Here is a 19,841-nt window from a genome sequence, read left to right as displayed (position 1 = left end):
CACCCGCAAGGCCACAGGCATCTCTGGAGGTGACCAAAGGGTCCGGCCTGCTCACATGTCCAAATACTCGGAGACAGAGATGAATGGAAAATTTTAAATCCTCCCCAGAGAACTCTAAGCCATCCTTCCAGAGACTAAGAAGCCCACCAAGGTGGGTGAAGTCTCCCTCTGGGTTCTCTTTTCCCAGATTCTCTGTCACTGTCTGGGTTTGTGTTTTGGTTTTGGTCTGGCTCTGCTACCAGACAGCAACCTCTTAGGGAAACATTACCTTACTCCTGCCTCTGTTCCCAACACGTAACATAGTGCCTGGCATATTTCCAGAACTCCAAAAATGTGTGTGGAGCAGAACACAGACCGTTTGTTTTACAACAATGTGTGCACACGTGCGTGCCAAGTTGCTTCAGTCATGTCCAATTCTTTGCGACCCCATGGACTGTAGCCCACCAGGCTTCTCTATCCATGGGATTTCCGAGCAAGAATACTGGAGTGGGTTACCATGCCCTCCTCCAGGGGATCTTCCCAACCCAAGGGATGGAACCTGCGGCTCCTGCATTTCAGGGGGATTCTTTACGCTGAGCCACCAGGGGAGCTTGCCTGTACAATGATACTTGCCTTTGAAGACAGAGGATGAAGAGTGGTATTTTCCACCAGGAAAGCTCTCATGGCTAATTGGGATGGTGTTCAGAATGGCTTCAACATTCCTCAAAATACCCAGAGGTAAGAGAGAACTTGCAAATGTCCCTAGAAGATCTGCATTCCTTAGACTCTAGAATAATCCAAGACTGTGGACGAAGACTTCTCTATGATGAATACGGGAGCAACAGTGAGTTTATACAAATAAACAGGGTTATCTGGACAAGGTCAGAAACCAAATGCACAGTTTTATAGTTGCCATTCACTCAAGCTGGCGGTTTCGTTCAACATCTACTGCCGGCAATGGATGTCTTTGTGGATTCTTGTGTTTAAAAACAAATTGTTTTTGCGTTACCAAAGTATTTAATAAGAAGCATTTTGCACTCTGGAAAAAAAAAAAAAAGGCTCTGGTCTCAGGAAAATGGTGGAGAGGAGGCCACCAGTCTGGGTGTGCTGGATACAGGAATCTCTTCCTCCAGGCCATGCTCGCAGCCGAGAACTGGATGGTGGTTATCGTCTTCTCGTTATCAGTTTGGACTCTGTGAGAGGATGGATCTAAATAAGCTTTTATCCTCAGAGTTAGGACTAGTGGAGCCTGGAGGAAATTTTAATTAGGGTAAAAATTTCTTTCTGGAAAATGGCAAGAGTAAGGTTCAACTCCAAATGCGTCCTCTGTGTGTTTCTCCCCGACTGTAATGAAGACCTCAGCTGTCTCCAGCATTACCAGAGCCGTGTGTAATTGCATTCCTTGTCTGCACTGAGAATTACGTTGGCCATTTTCCGGGGGCGGGGGTCTCTGTTATATGTACTTCCGGGTAGGTGTGCTGTAACTTAGCCGACTTCTCTAGTCATTTACCCCCTCGCTTATACAAGCGGCTCTCTTAAAAAAAAAAAAAAAAGCAATAGACTCTTCAGGTATTTATTTCACTCAGCACAAACAGCTCACAAACAGAAATCTAGGCTTACAAAAGCATTTGGGGAAATGCTACCTTTAAAATCTTTGAACTGCCAGACATGTGTCCCTAATGGATAAGCAGCATATTGTATGTAATTTAACTGCCACCCTCTCTTTTCTATTCTACATTTCTCTTTCCAGATAAAGGGCCTCTCCTCACATCCCCTTATCTTTGCCTAAAGCCTCCCCTCTGGAAGAGGCATGAAGAGAATGAATGTGGTTGCAACAACAGGGAGAAAAAAATGTTTTTAACATACATGAAGCTGAAGGGCTGAGGTTTTCAGTTCAGACTCCCGTTGCTACTTCCACATCCCTGTCCCCATGAAGTGCATCAGTATAAACCGCTGGGACCGTGGGAGGAGTTAAAAAACGAGGTGTCAGACTGGGATTTCCCAACCTGATCTATAAAGGGAGACCAGGATTCCACCAAGCCGGGAAGAGACCTCTGGACTTGACAAATCCTTCAAATTAATCCTCTCCACGAAAGGGCTTATCATCTACTCATCTGACTTTTCTTTTTCTTTTTAGCATTATCTTTAGTACCTGCTTTTCTCAGGTATAAGAAGCTGCTTGGAAACCTTCAGAGGCTCATGACGCATAGGGGTTGGGGAGGCGGAAGAGAGGAGCAGATTCCAAGGTAGAGAGACCCAGTTCTATGACTCATTGGATGATACTTCTCCATAAGATCAGATGCTAAAGTAGATGGTTAGTGCTTCCGGTGGCTAGGATGAACTCTGTACCCCAGCCAGGACTTTCAGGCCCACACTGCAGTGCCTAAGAATTACGTCCGTTTATGTGCAGGCTGAGCGGCTGGCCTGAGGTATGTGTGTTTGTGGGGTGGGGGATGGGGAAGGTCACACTGTTGTTATCCATCCTGTAATCCTGTAACCTACATCCTGTTACTTAATCTTCCATCTACGACTACCCCTTTGATACCACTAAGTCCTGGTAGTTGGGAGAAACAGGACATGATTAGTGGGGAAATTCAGTGGGATCAGATTTTTAGGACGCTACTTCTTAAACTGAGTATCTGTCTCCGTGTCAAGAGACAGGAAGAAGAAAACTGTCACCCAGACGAAGGGTCAGGGTAGGCATGAAGGGACTTCAGGTATACTAGACTCTGGAGGGGCTTTGGGAGAGGAACGCAAGTTTTCTGTCTGTACATACAATGTAAGCATTGCTGGAATTTTTTCAGGGGGTGGTGGACTTTGAAAATCTTCCAGAATAAGATCACCTTGAGCCCTCTCTGTAAAATAAAGCTGGGACTTGTTCATGGGCTAGGGCGGACCCCAAACCGTTTCCTGAAAAAAATTCCTGGCTTGGCCTGCTAGTGGTTTCCCCTTCCACAGTGCTCAGCTATTTCTAAAGTCCATGGTTTGTTGCTGTCGTTCAGTCGCTAACTCAGGTCCGACGCTTTGTGACTCCACGGACTGCCGCACGCCAGGCTTCCCTGTCCTTCACTACCTCCTGGAGTTTGCTCCGACTCATATCCATTGAATCAATGATGTCCATGGACTGTCCCTCAATTAATGACACAGAATAGGGTCTCTCTAAGCCCATGAACAGATGCCTTTAAGTCTTATCCAAAGGATAGTGAGAAAGAGTTCCCTGTGAAGGGTTATTGCAAAATTATTCAGTCCATCACTCTTTTCGGTACTTTGAGTTCTTTCTTGGGATACAGCCAGACATCAGAAAAGTAAATACTTAAGACACTTAATCCTTAGGTTCCCCCACAGAGCTGTGTTTTCATTGGGGAAACCCCGAGAGGAGAACAGGACAGAGTTAGGCATTTGGTTTGGATCTGCTTGGGTTGTGGAGCTGAGGCCCCTCCGTCTGCTGGGTCCACTTGAAGAGACCCCGCATTAGAAAAGGCTTCCATAGTGGCTCAGACAGTAAAGAATCCACCTGCAATGCAGGAGACCCGGGTTTGATCCCTGGGTGGGTGGGAAGAGCCCCTGGAGAAGGAAATAGCAACCCACTCCAGTATTCTTCGGAGAAGGCAATGGCACCCCACTCCAGTACTCTTGCCTGGAAAATCCCATGGAGGGAGGAGCCTGGTGGGCTGCAGTCCATGGGGTCGCTAAGAGTTGGGCACGACTGAGTGACTTCACTTTCACTTTTCACTTTCATGCATTGGAGAAGGAAATGGCAACCCATTCCAGTGTTCTTGCCTGGAGAATCCCAGGGATGGAGGAGCCTAGTGGGCTGCCATCTATGGGGTCGCACAGAGTCGGACACGACTGAAGCGACTTAGCAGCAGCAGCAGCCAGTATTGCCTGGAGAATTCTTTGGACAGAGGAGACTGGTGGGCTACAGTCCATGGGGTCACAAAGAGTCAGACACAACTGAGCGACTAACACCCGGAACTCCTAAGGGCTGCAGAAAGACTTTCCTCCACCGAGTCTGCTCCCAGAACTGACTTTCTGTTCCCTATCCTTGTCTTTTGAGATGGGAATCTTCAGAGTTCAACCTGAAACTCCGCAGAAGCAGTCCATGTCCCCTCCTGCCTGCCTGATGGTACTGCTTCACTCCTCAGACCTCTGCACCTTCCCTCTGTCTCCCTCCTTCCGCTGTATCAGGGGCTCAGGTTATAAACTGCCTCCACCTTTGCTGGATCGCAGAAAGTCCTAACAAGCAAACTGCTTAATCCGTTTCGGAGACCAATGATCGAGTTATAAAGTGGCCAGGCCCTGTGTGTCAAGGCTCCTCTCCTCCCAGAAGCCTTTCACACTCCACTTCTCAGGATACTGACAAGGGACATGTGTGTGTGCTAAGTTGCTTCAGTCATGTCCGACTCTGTGCAACCCTGTGAACTGTCTCCCACCAGGCTTCTCTCCATGGGATTCTCCAGGCAAGAATACTAGAGTGGGTTGCCGTGTCTTCCTCCAGAGGATCTTCCTGACCCAGGGCGCTCACCCATGTCTCTTCTGTCTGCCTGCAGTATCAGGCAGGTTCTTTATCACTAGCGCCCTCTTGGAAGCCCGCTGACCAAGGCGGGGGCAGGGTAGGGGGGTGTTTCTATTTAAACTAGTAACTCTGAACAGCTTACCACTCTCAGCACAGACTCCTGCAAATGTAAAAGTATAGATAAATGTTTGTTGAATGAAAAGCAGATCGTGAAGGGAAGACACTGAAGCTTTGACTCACAGTTTGAAAATTCTCTCCACATGAATACTAGAGTGGGTAGCCTTTCCCTTCTCCAGGGCATCTTTCCAACCCAGGGATAGAACTGGGGTCTCCTGCATTGCAGGTGGATTCTTTACCAACTGAACCATCAGGGAAGCCCCCCAGATCAATATTTGCATGCATTTGCAGTCACTTTATGGGTGTGTGACCCTGGAGAAGGAAATGGCAACCCACTCCAGTATTCTTGCCTGGAGAATCACATGGACAGAGGAGCCTGGTGGGCTGCCGTCCATGGCATCACAAGAGTCTGACATGACTGAGTGACTAAACCACCACCATGGGTGTGTGAAGAGCAGCAAAACATACGAATCGCCTGACACCCACGTTCTCAGCAGTGAGGGCAGACAAGAGCTCCTGCCTTCCTATTTCAGCTCACACACTGTGCACAAGCATTCTTTCTGGAGTCTATTTCATGTCATGTTTGTTTCACTGTGTGAGTGATTCTGCTGTTTAAAACGGCTCCCAAGTGCTGCGCTCTGCAGTGCTGTCTGGTGTTCCCACGCACAGGAAGATGTGCTTTAAAAGAGGAAAATTCATGTGTTACGTAAGTTTTGTCCAAGCATGAGTTACACTGCAGTTGGTCTTGAGTTCAGTCTTAGTAAGTGAGCAATATATATTAAAATAATGTTTCTGTAAACAGAAATACAAAACATAAGATTATGTATTGATCTGTTAACAAAAATGTGGCCAGAGGCTTGCAGGAACTTCACCCTGTATTTCCCTAGGGGCAGTGGCTCAGTATTGCTGATTTAGTGTTCCTGGTGACTTTACAGAACATAAGGGCCACAAATAACGAGAACCCATTCCATTCAACTCTGCGTTTGTAATGTGAAAACAGCCACAGACAATATGCAAGCAATGAACACGCTGCGTTCCTATAAAATTTCACGTATGGGCAGGGAAACTTGAATTTCATATAATTTTCATAGGCCACAAAATGTTCTTCTTTTGATTATTTCCCCCACAACCATTAAAAAAAAAGTGTAAAAACCAGTTTTAACTGGCTAAATGTACAAAAACTGGTGACAGGCTGGAGTAGCCCATGGTCCATGGGGCTAAATGTACAAAAACTGGTGACAGGCTGGAGTAGCCCATGGTCCATGGGGCTACTATTCCACAAATCCCCCTGCTTTGGAGCCAGCTCATGGTAGGTTAGAGAGACCCACATCTCCTTCCCCCGGCAAGTCTCTACCATCCCAGGACCATCACTCCGATGGAGTCCAAAGACTCCTGGAGTCCAAGGAGACAGTTCTGAAGCTGGACTTGAGATGGCTGGGTTTGAAAGCTGGTCCTATTACTTCCCAGCTGTTTTACTGGAGGCAACTTCCCTGGGCCTCATATATGCGGCAGCGAGGATCATGGTCATGTCTCCTAGGCCTGCAGTGCAGGTTGAACTGCACCCAGGGGGGTCTGGAGATGAGATTCCTTTACCACCTCCACCACACCCACCCAGACCAGTTAGGCAGCTTGACCTCCACCCTTGAGGTTCCTTGGACATTCATCACCCAAGCGTCACAAAGGGAGCAAGAGGATGTGGACAAATCTCATTCCTTTCTACCCTGCTCACCATTTTCAGGGGTCTCGGAGACCGTGCCACACAACCAATAAAGGAGCAGGAAGGTATTAATATTTCCCTAAAATCTGCAGACCCCATTTCTACCACTTCCCAACTCATCATTTTAGGTGATCCCCAGATTGCCGCAGCCATGCTTAGGCTCAAGTGCTGGTGAGAAACCTCTCAAATGTCAGTGCTTACAGAAGAGGGAAGAAAATAGAAAACTGTTTATTTTCGTGATTTAAAAGATAACATCGCTTTGCTCTTTCCTTTTGTGTAAGGTCAGATGGGAAGAATTCTTTGAAAGTGGCTCCAGAAGACTTTCTCAGATATACATGTATTTAGCAATTTATTTTTTTCACTCAAAATGGATCATTCAGTAATAATAATATCATGGTGATTACTATTATAATAAACAATGTTTCATTTCCTTATCTGTAAAAATGAAGTAATGATTCAGATCATAGCCTGACATTTAAAGTATTTGGCAAGCTGCACAGGAAGGTTGTTATGGTTGGGTTACATCTAAGTAAATGTTGATTTTAAAATGCCATTTTAGTTGACTTTACAAGCAATGGGTGACAAATTAAGTCAGCACTTTTATCGCAAGGAACTCACGGCGCTTTACAGATAAGGTCTCATTGATGCTTGCAGAGTGGAAAAGCATCATTCATGGAACCACAGCCTCAGACCTTAGAGCATCCGGAAGTGCCCTTTTAGGGAGCCTCACCAAGTTGTGAGTCTAAGAAATAGGAAGCCAAGACTCAAGATTGGTGACCTTTAGCGTCTTGGATCCAGGAAGGAGAAGGAGGTGCCTGCGTCTGGAGCGTCCAAGGTTCCCAGGACTTGGACACCTGGAGCTGCACAGAGGCGGGGGAGGGGGCGGGGGAGGGCGGGGAGGGGTGGGGGAGGCGGGGGGAGGGGGCGCGGGAGGCAGAGGAGCCGCCCCTCCCCTCCGCCCGGGCTGCGGGGGCGGGGCCAGCCAGGGGCACGCGTCAGTCCCGGGCGGCTGGGGGCGCGGCGAGCGCGCAGTCACGTAGCCTCCAGCTAGCCATCCCCCGCCGAGCCAGCCCCTGACCGAGAGGACTCCGAAGGTCAGCGTTTTCAGATATGGGTGTGATGCAGGAAGGAAAACTCCTCCTTTTCCTTCCCTTCGCCGCATCTTCCCAGAAATGGACAGAAAATGGGGATCTGGCACGTTCGTGTACTTGTTATACTTTTCAGAAGCAAAGAAATGTCGTAGAATGAGCAAGTGGCTGCAAGAGCACGAGTTTCTCCGGTTTGGCAGAAAACGAAACGAGTTTGGCCCGAAAGGGACCAGCCCAGTCCCCCTGCCCCACTCCCTGACTTCCTTTCCCACCCCCATCCCCACCCCCACTCCCACCCCCACCCCCACTCCCACCCCCACCCCCACTCCCACAGCCCCGTGGTCCTTACCCCCTCCCCCCGCCGCGCTGTCTGCCCTCGTCTCATTCCGGCCCGTTGCACTGTTTTTATCTGGTGGTTTAGGGCTGTAAACAATGCTTTAAAAACGCCAGAGTTGGGTAGAGCTAAACCCACCTTTGCCACCAAATGAAGGTGTGGGTCTTTTCGCGAGTTGCTTTACGTCTTGGGCAGCAGCGAATGCAGCGTCGCCGATCACAGGTGCGCCGCAGGATGCCGGATTTGTTAGTTACACGCATGGAAGGCCGCTGTGCTCTCGGGCGGAGCCTTCATACGGCTCTAGCCCTGCTTAGAGCCCAGGTTTGGTTTCTGCACCCACTGCTGCCAAAACTGACCAAGAACACCTGCATATTCTTAACCCACCTCACCGCCCCTCCGCCCCCAAGCCTGGCCTGCCCTCCTGTGTCGGCCAAAGGAAATGATTGATTCTCCTTGGACTTGGTGTTTCTTTTAAGGCCACAGGTTTCATTACCGGCCGAGATGGTTTTCAAAATGCTGGTGGGCGGGACTGGAGCCTCCAGGAGAAGGACTCATCAGAAGCATGATATGTAAACCGGTGGAGGCTAGAACACCACTTTCCATCCTGCCTGACTGCCATCGGCCAGGTGGCCTGGCAGGTGTGAGGCCCTGGGACTCCGCAGGGGACAGTTTGAAAGTCTCTGGCCTATAGGTTAAAGGCTCTTGAGTGTGCGCGCCTCCAGACCTTTTACAGTCTGCCCTCAACCGGTCCCCATCTCCACCCCTACCCCCACGGTCCTGACACATCGGAGTGTGATGCCCTTCTCCTGTTCCTGTATTCTCTGCTCCAGAGTTGCTTGCTCCCTCATTCCTTGGAGACCTCTTAGTGCTTTTGCATGCTTCAGATGTAGCAGATGTCATCCTGTGATTGGAGGTCACGAGTCCTGAAAACAGGAACTGTGCCTTATTTTTGCAGCGTTTAACTGGTGTTTGGAGAACACTTGAGTCCTCCATTTTGGGGATAGAGTTCAAACTGCTGAAGCTGACACCCTAGAGAAGTGAGTGAAGTGAAGTGAAGTCGCTCAGTCGTGTCCGACTCTTAGCGACCCCATGGACTACAGCCCACCAGGCCCTCCGTTCATGGGATTTTCCAGGCAAGAGTACTGGAGTGGGGTGCCATTGCCTTCTCCGTTAACAGTGGCTAGGCATATTATATTTACTTGGATCTGGTATACTTGGTGACAGCCTTAGTACCCTCGGACATGGCATGCTTGGCCAGCTCCCCAGGTAGCAGCAAGCTCACGGCAGTCTGGATCTCTCTGGATGTGATAGTCGAGCACTTGTAATGCGCCAGGCGCGATGCCTTGCCAGCGATGCACTCAAAAATTTTGTTGACGAAGGAGTTCATGATTCCCATGGCCTTGGACGAGATGCCCATGTCAGGATGGACTTGCTTCAGCATCTTGTACACGTACACAGAGTAGCTCTCCTTGTAGCTGCGCTTGCAATTCTTGCCGTCCTTCTTCTGGACCTTGGTCACAGCTTTTTTAGAGCCCTTTTTAGGGGCAGGAGCAGACTTAGCCGGTTCAGGCATGTCTATAATGACAACACCCAACAACACAGAAGGGGAGATGCAAAAAGCAAGATCAGGTAAAAGATGTGGCCTGTAGAGTGATCAGTAGGGGGAGCAAGAGAGCAGAGGACGGAAGAGAAGGTGTGTCTGTGGGGATGGGAGTTTCAACTGCAGGACCCATTGGAGGTCACACTCAGAAGGCGATAGGCATCAGCTTGTGGGGAAGGAGGGAGCAGTGTGGACCTTAGTGAGGAAACTTCCACGCGTTGAGAGGCAGAAAGCATAGACACCTGAGGTGGGAGCAAGGAAAAGGCCAGGTGGCCAATGGGAAGAGAAGAAAAGAGAAGGTGAGGGTGAAGTCGCTCAGTCCTATTGGACTCTTTGGGACCCCGGTGGACTGTAGCCTACCAGGCTTCGTCCATGGGATTTTCCAGGCAAGAGTACTGGAGTGGGTTGCCGTTTCCTTCTCCAGGGGATCTTCCCAACCCAGGGATTGAAGCCGGGTCTCGTGCACTGCAGGCAGAGGCTTTACCCTCTGAGCCACCAGGGAAGCCCAAAAGAGAAGGTGGGAGGGGACAGAGGAACAGAGGAGTGACAGGTGTTACATGATCCACTGAAGGACTGTTGGTGTTCCGGTCAGACCCAGCATTTTGAGGTCCTAACCAAGGACACAAAGGGTGACCCTTCCAGTGCCCATTTCCAGGCTTTGGTAGATTTCCTTTTTTTTTTCCTTTAATTTTTTCTTTTTTTTTTTTTTGCCCTCGCCTCATGCAGTGATATGTAGGATCTTAGTGCAGGGATCTTAGTTCCCCAACCAGGGATCAAACCCGTGCCCCCTGCAATAGAAGAGTGGTGTCTTAACCAGTGGACCACCAGGGAAGTCCCCTTATTAGATTTGTTACCTTTGACAACATTAACCGCTCCCTCTTTTTTGAAACTCTGACTTTTGGAGTTCCTCTTTCTCCTCCTCTTTCCTATTTCAGTGGCCTCTCTTTCGTGGGTGGCTGAGCAGAGCATTCTGCCTCAGCCTTGAGGGTTTCCCCTTGACTCATTGTCCTTTACACGCACGTCCTCCCAGTGTGACCTCCTCCAGATGCCACCCAACATGTGAACAAGATGGGGTCCATTGGCTGGGGGAGGTAGGGGCGGCAGAGTGTACCATGGCCGAGGATCATCTGGCCGCTGCTTTCCTCTCCATCTCCTGCTGGTCCCCCACATGTGACCTTCTCTGGGGTCACCCCAAATATCTCCCATTGTTAGAAATTTTAGATGTAGTATGTTAAAGTAACTGTTGCGGAGAAGCAAATCCACCAAAACTTTTCCGTGGCTTACGGAACCAGTGATCACTTACATGACTCTCGGTTCCGCCTTAGGATCCCTCACGAGGCTGCGGACAAGACGTTGGCCAGGGTTGCAGCCACCACTGGGCTGCAGGATCCGCTGCTGAGATGGCTCGTTCACCTGACTGGTGAGTTGCACTGGTTCCTGGTCAGAGGTGCCTCTTCACTTGGGCCTCTTCACAGGGCTGCTCGAATGGCCTGAACACTGACCTCCTCTAGAGCAGACAGTCCAGCAGAGCACGAAGGACACTGCAGTGCTTTTTATAACCTAGTCTCAGAGTTCACACACTTGTCTTCTCTATTGGGCACTCAGAACGGCCCTGATCCAGGAGGTCTGGATCACTGGGTGCCATCTTGGAGGTGTGCTATACCATGGGGTTATCCACTCTCGAAGTCTGAGTGACTCGGACTTGTCCCTCAAATTTCAGCCCACTGATGTGTCACAGTTAGTCCCATGGAGAAGCCTCCCCAACTGGTGAGCCTCCTCCCTGGCTTCCATTAGCTCTTGGGCACCTCTCCCTTTCCTCATGTACCACGCCACACTGAAGCTGGTGATTTCTTTGTTTCTGTCTTCCCTAGTCTTTAAATTCCTTGAGGGATAAGAGAGCATCTCATGGGGCAACATGGTATCACAGTGTCTAGAACAGTGGTGCATGGGGAGTCTTAGTACATTTTAGATAAGGAATAAATGAGTAAGTTACAGTCCCTTTTTCTAATCAGAAACATTTATGTAACACTTAATTATGCCACACCCCACTTCAGGTCTCTGTTGATTGGTTTTCATATTGCATTTCTCACCCCAGTCTCACCCTTGACACGGCCCCACTCTCTTCTGACCCAGCAATTCCATTCTAGGAGTTTATTCTAGGGAAATAATTCATGTGAGTCCAAAAAGTAGCTGAACACTGTCCATTGCAGTTTGTTTATGATGTTTGAGTTTTGTAGAAAATGTGAATTTGAAAAAAAACAGTAATTTGATTAAATAAGATATGGAACAATAAAATAGGCTTTTACAGAACCACTAAGATAATACCAAAAATGTTCAATTGATATGAAAAGATGTTCAGCAGATATTTTTAAATGAAGTAAAATTATAAAATGTTTAAAATTTTCAATTGTGGTAAAATACTTGTAACAAAATCTATCATCTTAAAAAGTGCACGGTTCGGTAGGGGTAAGTGCATTCACATTGTTCTGCAGCCAATCTCCAGAACATTTTTTTTTTTATCTTGCAAAACTAAAACTCCCTACTGTTCAGCAGCGTTGCTCCCTCCCCACTTTTCTTTCTGCCCTCAGTCCCTGACAACAAGCATTTTACTTTCCGTCTTTATGAATTTTGATGACTTCAGTTACCTTGTATAAATGGAATCGTTCAGTATTTGTATTTTTGTGACTGCTCATTTCACTAAGCTTTATGTCCTCAAGGTTCACCCACGTTACAGCATGTGTCAGAATTTCGTTCCTACTCAGGGCTAAATAATATTCCATTATATCTATGTATCATGCTTTGTTCATCCATTTATCTGTTGGTGGGTACTTGTGTTGATCTTGTGATTTGGCTGTTATGACTAATGCACGTAGGTGTGTGAAGATCTCTTCAAGACTCTGGGTTATAATTCTGTTTTTAGTTTTTTGAGGAACTGCCATACTTTTTCCATAGAGGCTGTGCCATTTTATATTCACATCACTAGTGCACAAGGGTTCTAATGTCTCGTCCTTGGAAACACCTGTTATTTCTGGTTTTTTTAGATAACAGTAGCCACCCTAGTGGGTGTGAGATGGTATGTCATTGTGGTTTTTAAAAATTTATTTTTTTTAATTGAAAAGTAATTGCTTTACAGTATTGGTTTGATTTCTTGTTCCAGAGAGATTAGCTTGCCTTTTTGGAGGCCTGGGATCTTCTGCTGTGGTTTAGAAGTTGCTCTGTAGGAGTGGCTTCATATTTTAAGGAGTTTTTAATGTATTTGTGGGGAGGCAGTCCATCTCCCCATCTTACTCTCTGCCATCTTCTTCCGCTCCCCTCATTGTGGTTTTGATTCACATTGCCCTAATGATTAGTGGTGTTGAGCATCTTTTCAAATGTTTATTGACCATTTGTTTGTCTTCATTGGAGAAATGTCTATTCAAGTCTTTGCCCATTTTTATTTTGTTTTTGTTATTGTTGAATTGTAGGAGTTCTTTATATATTCTGGATATTAGCCCCTTATCAGGTGCAAATATTTTATTCCATTCTGTGGTTGCCTTTTCATGCTACTGATTATGTATAAAACATTTTTAAAAGAGAAATATATAAACATATGTTTATATAAACATACATGAACTTAGGGAAAAAATGGAAAAAAAACACTAAAAAGTTAGTAGTATGGATAAACATATTACTTTCATGGAAAATTTTAAATAAATAACATTTTCACATGAATAAAGCATAGGTCATAGGTTTATCTTCTGAAGATCTAACCAAAAAAGTCTGAAATCAAGATAGTATTTAGGTTGTTGGGATCCTCCCAACTGGGTACTGAGGCAAGTTATTATGCCAAGTTGCTTACTTTTCTAAATTTCATTTCCTTCTCTCTTTTTTTAAATGCAAGGCTTTTTTTTTTTTTTTAGGACTGGCATTATTTATTTCAAAGAATTTACATTCCATGCATCAATTTAGTGTCCTTCAGATCAGATCAGATCAGATCAGTCGCTCAGTCGTGTCTGACTCTTTTCAACCCCATGAATCGCAGCATGCCAGGCCTCCCTGTCCATCACCAACTCCCGGAGTTCACCCAGACTCACATCCATCGAGTCAGTGATGCCATCCAGCCATCTCATCCTCTGTCGTCCCCTTCTCTTCTTGCCCCCAATCCCTCCCAGCATCAGAGTCTTTTCCAATGAGTCAACTCTTGGCATGAGGTGGCCAAAGTACTGGAGTTTCAGCTTTAGCATCATTCCTTCCAAAGAAATCCCAGGGCTGATCTCCTTCAGAATGGACTGGTTGGATCTCCTTGCAGTCCAAGGGACTCTCAAGAGTCTTTTCCAACACCACAGTTCCAAAGCATCAATTCTTCAGTTCTCAGCCTTCTTCACAGTCCAACTCTCACATCCATACATGACCACAGGAAAAACCATAGCCTTGACTAGACGAACCTTTGTTGGCAAAGTAATGTCTCTGCTTTTGAATATGCTATCTAGGTTGGTCATAACTTTCCTTCCAAGGAGTAAGCGTCTTTTCATTTCATGGCTGCAGTCACCATCTGTAGTGATTTTGGAGCCCAGAAAAATAAAGTCTGACTCTGTTTCCACTGTTTCCCCATCTATTTCCCATGAAGTGATGGGACCAGATGCCATGATCTTCGTTTTCTGAATGTTGAGCTTTAAGCTAACTTTTTCACTCTCCACTTTCACTTTCATCAAGAGGCTTTTGAGTTCCTCTTCACTTTCTGTCCTAAGGGTGGTGTCATCTGCATATCTGAGGTTATTGATATTTCTCCCGGCAATCTTAATTCCAGCTTGTGTTTCTTCCAGTCCAGCGTTTCTCATGATGTACTCTGCATAGAAGTTAAATAAGCAGGGTGACAATATACAGCCTTGATGAACTCCTTTTCCTATTTGGAACCAGTCTGTTGTTCCATGTCCAGTTCTAACTGTTGCTTCCTGACCTGCATACAGGTTTGTCAAGAGGCAGGTCAGGTGGTCTGGTATTCCCATGTCTTTCAGAATTGTCCACAGTTTATTGTGACCCACACAGTCAAAGGCTTTGGCATAGTCAATAAAGCAGAAATAGATGTTTTTCTGGAGCTCTCTTGCTTTTTCTATGATCCAGAGGATGTTGGCAATTTGATCTCTGGTTCCTCTGCCTTTTCTCAAACCAGCTTGAACATCAGGAAGTTCATGGTTCACATATTGCTGAAGCCTGGCTTGGAGAATTTTGGGAAACTTTAAAAGAAATTTTATTTATTTAATTGGCTGTTCTGGGTCTTAGCTGTGGATATGGGTGTGGGTCCCTGACCAGGGGTAGAACCCAGAGCCCCTGCATTGAGAGTGCAGAGTCTCAGCCACCGGACCACCAGGGAAGCCCTATCCTTAGGAAACTTTGCAGTACCCACTCTGCTCGCAAAGGCACTTGTTCCTGTTTCTGTGAGTGGTGATCCCCCCGTATGGTATCTGCTTTCCTGTCTAGATTGGGGTGTCCTCAGTCTAGACAACCATGAGCATGGTACTAACAGACTTGTTGAATGACGCTGCCAGATTCGAAAGGCACATTTCTGCTCCTCAGCCTCCCAGGAGCATTTGACTCGGGAGAGTCAGCTGACCGTTCTTCCTCTTGAAACCGTATCCTGGTTTTGCTTCTGGGACACCACACTCTTATTTTCTCTCCTAGGTCTCTGGCCAGTCCTTTCAGTCTTTGCAAGTTCCTCTTTACTGTCTAGCTAAGCTCTTTTAACCTCTGAGTGCTTTAGTGCTTGGTCCCTTTTCTTCGTTCTCTCTGCATCCATAACTTTGATTCCAAAGCTTTGATTCCAGACCGTACACCAATCATTCCAACTAGCCCATCCGTCTTTTTGGAGCTCAGTGATTCCAGCTGCCTTGTGTTGTACATTTTCTGTGTGTCCTTGATTCAGTCTCTACTCTTGTTGACCCTCCCCTCTGCCCTTGGTAGTTTGACCTTTGTGGGCCACGTGGACAGAAAATCTCTCGCTTCCTATGGGCTTGGCCAGGAGATGTTTCTAGCAGAAAGTTGAAAGGCAGGAGGAGAGTGAGGTCAATAAATTTAGTACCCAGCTGCCTGTTTGTGGTTCACCTCGGACTGGATCTCCCTCCTGAGGGCCCCGGCTCCTACCACAAGAGCCTCTCCATCTAACCAGCTCTCTCTCTACCAGTTACTGCCCCATTCACTTGCTCCTTCAGGCCTAGGTGCGGTTACTAGTTTCAGGGTATCCACATCAGCTCTCTTTGCTTGTCTGAAACTCTGCTCCCTTAGAGTAGGAAATGGCAACCCACTCCTGAATTTTTGCCTGGAGAATTCATGGACCGAGAAGCCTGGTGGGCTACAGTCTATGGAGTCGCAAAGAGTCGGACGTGACTGAGTGACTGAGCACGGCGAACTCTGCTCACACTTTTGTATTAGATTGGCCAAAAAGTTCCTTTGGTTTTTCAATAAAGATGAAAGACACGTTTTTCATTTTCACCAAGAATTTTATTGAACAACATATTCACCTTTTGGTTCTACTATCTTTTGCCATAGTTCAGGCAACTTCATAATCCCATCTTCCCAAGACTTTCTTTTTGAGCAAAGGCCTATTCCAGGTCCCTTTACAGTCTTCCGGGGAATTGAAATATTTTCCAATAAGATAATTTTATAAAGACCAAAATAAATGGACATTTGAAAGCGCAGTGTCTGGTGAATGTGGCAGATGAATCGGGACTTCCCAGCCAAGCTGTAACAGTTTTTGCCTGATCATCAAAGATACATGTGGTCTTGCAGTAGCCTGATGGAAGATTATGAATTTTTATGTTTCTTGAAATAATAAAGCATAATATGCCGAAAATGTTGCTTTTTTTCATTTCCAATATTGAAATGGCTACATGGAAATTCATCAGTTTTGATTTTTTTTTAATGCATATTGATATGACAGCTGTCACAATACAATCTAACAAAATTGTTTCAAATGAAGTTAAAGACAACTAAGTTCTACTAGAGACATCCTATGGGAAAAAACACAAATGATCTTTTTATTAAACTCTCCTCACATAACCCTAGTTTCCAGCCAGGATCCTGACATGTCTGTATGTATTTGACAGCTCCCTTGGGAATTCTCATAGTCGGCACACACGTGACAAACCCAGAACATACCTTTTGACTTTTCCTGTAACCCTCTCCTTCTCCCTTTTTTCGGTCTCTGGGAACGAACATTAGCACACCAAGCCAGGTGCACAAAGCAGATGCCTGGGAGTCCTGCGTGGTTTCTTCTTCTCCTTCACACTCACCCACCTTCATCTTATCCATCACTAAGTCTGAAAATTGAGCTTCACACAGCTGGCTCCTTACTCTTTAGATCTCAGCTTAAATGTTATCTGCTAAAAACAAACAAACAAACAAACTTTCCTCTCCCCAACAGTAAGGGCCCACATCCCTTTATTCTCCATGTACCAGTCTGTTTGCTTCTTAGGAAGCCATGTTACTTAGGGCTGCTGCTGCTGTTGCTAAGTCGCTTCAGTTGCGTCCGACTCTGTGCAACCCCATAGACAGCAGCCCAAGAGGCTCCTCCATCCCTGGGATTCTCCAGGTGAGAATACTGGAGTGGGTTGCCATTTCCTTCTCCACCAGATGGCGCTAGTGGTAAAGAATTCACTTGCCAATACAGGAGACATAAGAGACATGAGTTCGATCCCTGGGTTGGGAAGATCCCCTGGAGGCGGGCATGGCAACCCACTCCAGTATTTTGCCTGGGAAATCCCATGGACAGAGGAGCCTGGAAGTTTACAGTCCATAGGGTCTCAAAGAGCTGGACACAACTGAAGTGACTTAGCATGCACACACTCAATACGCACTGTAGAAATGAATTACATGATGTCTAGGGTTTCAAAAGAGTCCAGTTCTATTGGCAATAAATCCAGCGTTTTATTCTTGCCTGTAAATTTGTTTCAAATAAATGCCACATGTAAAAGCAACTTTAAAAAAGATGTAATCTACATGCCTGAAGTGCCAGATTCATGATTTAATTATTTGGCCCAGTGAGTGAGCTGAAAGTTCAGAAAACAAAACAAACAAAACCATAAATGAAAGAAAACATTTCTAAAACAAATTGCCTTCCTTGTGTCAAAAGTCCTCCTATGCCTGGAGTCAGACAGGAAACAGAAATAGACCTGTGTGTTATCAGGACTGAACTAAAGTATTTGTCTGTTTCTCCCCATGGAACATCCCCTGAAAGAACGTTGTGTTTGATGTAGGGATTCCAAGCAGGACTTGCCATGGTGCTTAGGGTCTCCTGTGTATTGGTTTCATCTGCTTGAACCTTGAGTTGAAGCAGGCCAAGGAAATCAATACCTGGGATACTGCGTCTGAGTAGGGGCTCAGGAAAATATATAAAGATGGGGAAAGTATAAAGTGGAGCTTCCCAGGTGGCATGGTGATAAAGAATCTGCCTGCCAGTGCAGGAGATGTAAGAGATACAGTTTCAATCCCTGGGTCAGGAAGGTCCCCTGGAGTAGGAAATGGCAACTCCAGTATTGCCTGTAAAATCCCATGGACGGAGGAGCCTGGCAAGCTATAGTTCACGGGGCTGCAAAGAGTTGTACACAAATGAGCACGCACACACGAAATATAAAGTGAGAGGGTAACTGGTCTATTTCCCAAGCAATTATTGAATGCCACGGATGAGGCACTTCTCTAGGGTATTCAGAGTAAATAGATGAAGTTCCTTCCATTCAGGAGATTATCATCTGCCTTGAAAAACATAGGACTTCCCTTGTGGCTCAGATGCTAAAGAGTCTACCTGCAATACAGGAGACCCATGTTCGATCCCTGGGTCAGGAAGATCCCCTGGAAAAGAGCCTGGCAACCCACTGCAGTATTCTTTCCTGGAGAATTCCATGGACAGAGGAGCTTGGCGAGCTATAGTTCATGGGGTCACACAGAGTAGGACAAGACTTAAGCACCTAACACGTATACATATATGTATATGTATGTGAGAAACATAAAGCACCATGCTGCTATAGGAACACCAGTTTTCTATGGCATGGCTGAAGACATCCATTTGTCATCCCCCAAGTGTGAATGTCACATGTTTGTCAAGCTTCTCCTGCACACTCACGTTCTATATTCTGGGAATTTAGCTGAGGAGAGTTTCTGCTTCCTCAACAGCAATGGCCAGAGTGCTCTCTGGCTTTAGTAAATAATGTATTAATACATTCACGAAGCGTGCATATGGAAGTTGATTGCAGGTTTTGTTCTCTGACTGTGCAGAGACAAAGAAAAATAACCGAACTCTGAACCTCAACTTTTTAAAATTTAACATTATCAATGCTTACTACCTTCCATCCAGGCCTTAGGTGGAAGGTTACAAAATAGGAGAAAGTGTTAGTTGTTCAATTGTGTCCAACTCTGCGACCCCATGGACTGTAGTCCGCCAGGCTCCCCTGTCCACAGGGATTCTCCAGGCAAGAATACTAAAGTAGGTTGCCATGCCCTCCTCCAGGCGATCTTTCAGACCCAGGGATTGAACCCAGGTCTCCTGCATTGTAGGCAGATTCTTTACCGTCTGAGCCACCAGGGAAGCCCTACAAAACAGGATAAATTTTCATCTAAAAAGAAATGAGCAGGTATTACATAATGGAAAATCTACATAGGTTAGGATTTCAGCTCCTTTTATTTCTCTTCTCTATGAGCTTAATTATGGTGAAAAACTTAAAATATTTGAAGAGTTAAGATTTGGGCAAAAAACACAACTTTCATTTTATTCACTTAATGTAAAAATGTTACTGACATGCAGTTGATTGCTGTGTTAGTCTCAGGTGTACAGCAAAATAATTCATTTATATGTATGTTGTGTTAGTCACTCAGTCACGTCTGACTCTTTGCAGCTCCATGGACTGTAGCCCCCTGGGCTCCTCCGTCCATGGAATTCAGGCAAGAATACTGAAGTGGGTTACCATTTCCTTCTCCAGGGGATCTTCCTTACCCAGGGATCAAACCCAGGTCTCCCACACTGCAGGCAGACTCTTTACCATCTGAGCCACCAGCGGTTCCTGGTGTTTTCCATGTATGTATGTGTGTATATATATTCTTTTTTAGGTTCTTTTCCATTATAGGTTATTATAAGATATTGAATGAAGTTTCCTGTACTTTATAATATGTATCAGTGCATGCGTGCTCAGTCATGCAGTTATGTCTGAATCTTTGCAACACCATGCACTGCAGCCCGCCAGGCTCTGCTGTCCATGGGATTTTCCAGGCAAGGAAAATGGGTTGCCATTTCCCACTCCAGGGTATCTTTCTGACTTAAGGATCAAACCCACGTCTCCTGTGTTGGCAGATTCTTTACCACTGTGCCACCTGGGAAGCCCATTATGTCGTAGTGTGTATCTGTTAATCCCAAACTCATAATTTATCCCTCCTCTGTCACTTTTCCCTTTGGTTACCATAAGTTTTGTTTTTGTTTTTTTTTCCAAAATCTTTGAGTTGGCTTCTATTTTGTAAATAAACTCATTTGT

The 19,841-nt window shown here is 46.1% G+C and overlaps 1 protein-coding gene across 1 annotated transcript; it reads right to left on the bottom strand.

The window, feature by feature from the left end:
- Positions 1–8,631: 8,631 nt before the first annotated feature.
- Positions 8,632–9,324, bottom strand: LOC123335181 (histone H2B type 2-F-like). Its single transcript, XM_044948304.1, has 2 exons — positions 8,966–9,324; positions 8,632–8,674 (listed from the first exon to the last, which is right to left on the bottom strand). Exons 1-2 carry the CDS (start codon positions 9,322–9,324, stop codon positions 8,632–8,634), a joined length of 402 nt encoding a protein of 133 aa, XP_044804239.1.
- Between the last annotated feature and the right edge of the window lie 10,517 nt (positions 9,325–19,841).

The sequence above is a fragment of the Bubalus bubalis genome, chromosome 1 (genome assembly GCF_019923935.1).
Source record: "Bubalus bubalis isolate 160015118507 breed Murrah chromosome 1, NDDB_SH_1, whole genome shotgun sequence".
Lineage (NCBI taxonomy): Eukaryota > Metazoa > Chordata > Mammalia > Artiodactyla > Bovidae > Bubalus > Bubalus bubalis.
Note: the sequence above shows the minus strand (reverse complement) of the source record. Positions and strands in the feature narration are given on the sequence as shown.

Coding starts and splice junctions, on each gene's coding strand:
- LOC123335181 (XM_044948304.1), bottom strand. CDS start 9,324: ATGCCTGAACCGGCTAAGTCTGCTCCTGCCCCTAAAAAGGGCTCTAAA. Junction 8,675..8,965: donor GGTACTAAGGCTGTCACCAA/GTATACCAGATC, acceptor TCCTGTTTTCAG/GACTCGTGACCTCCAATCAC.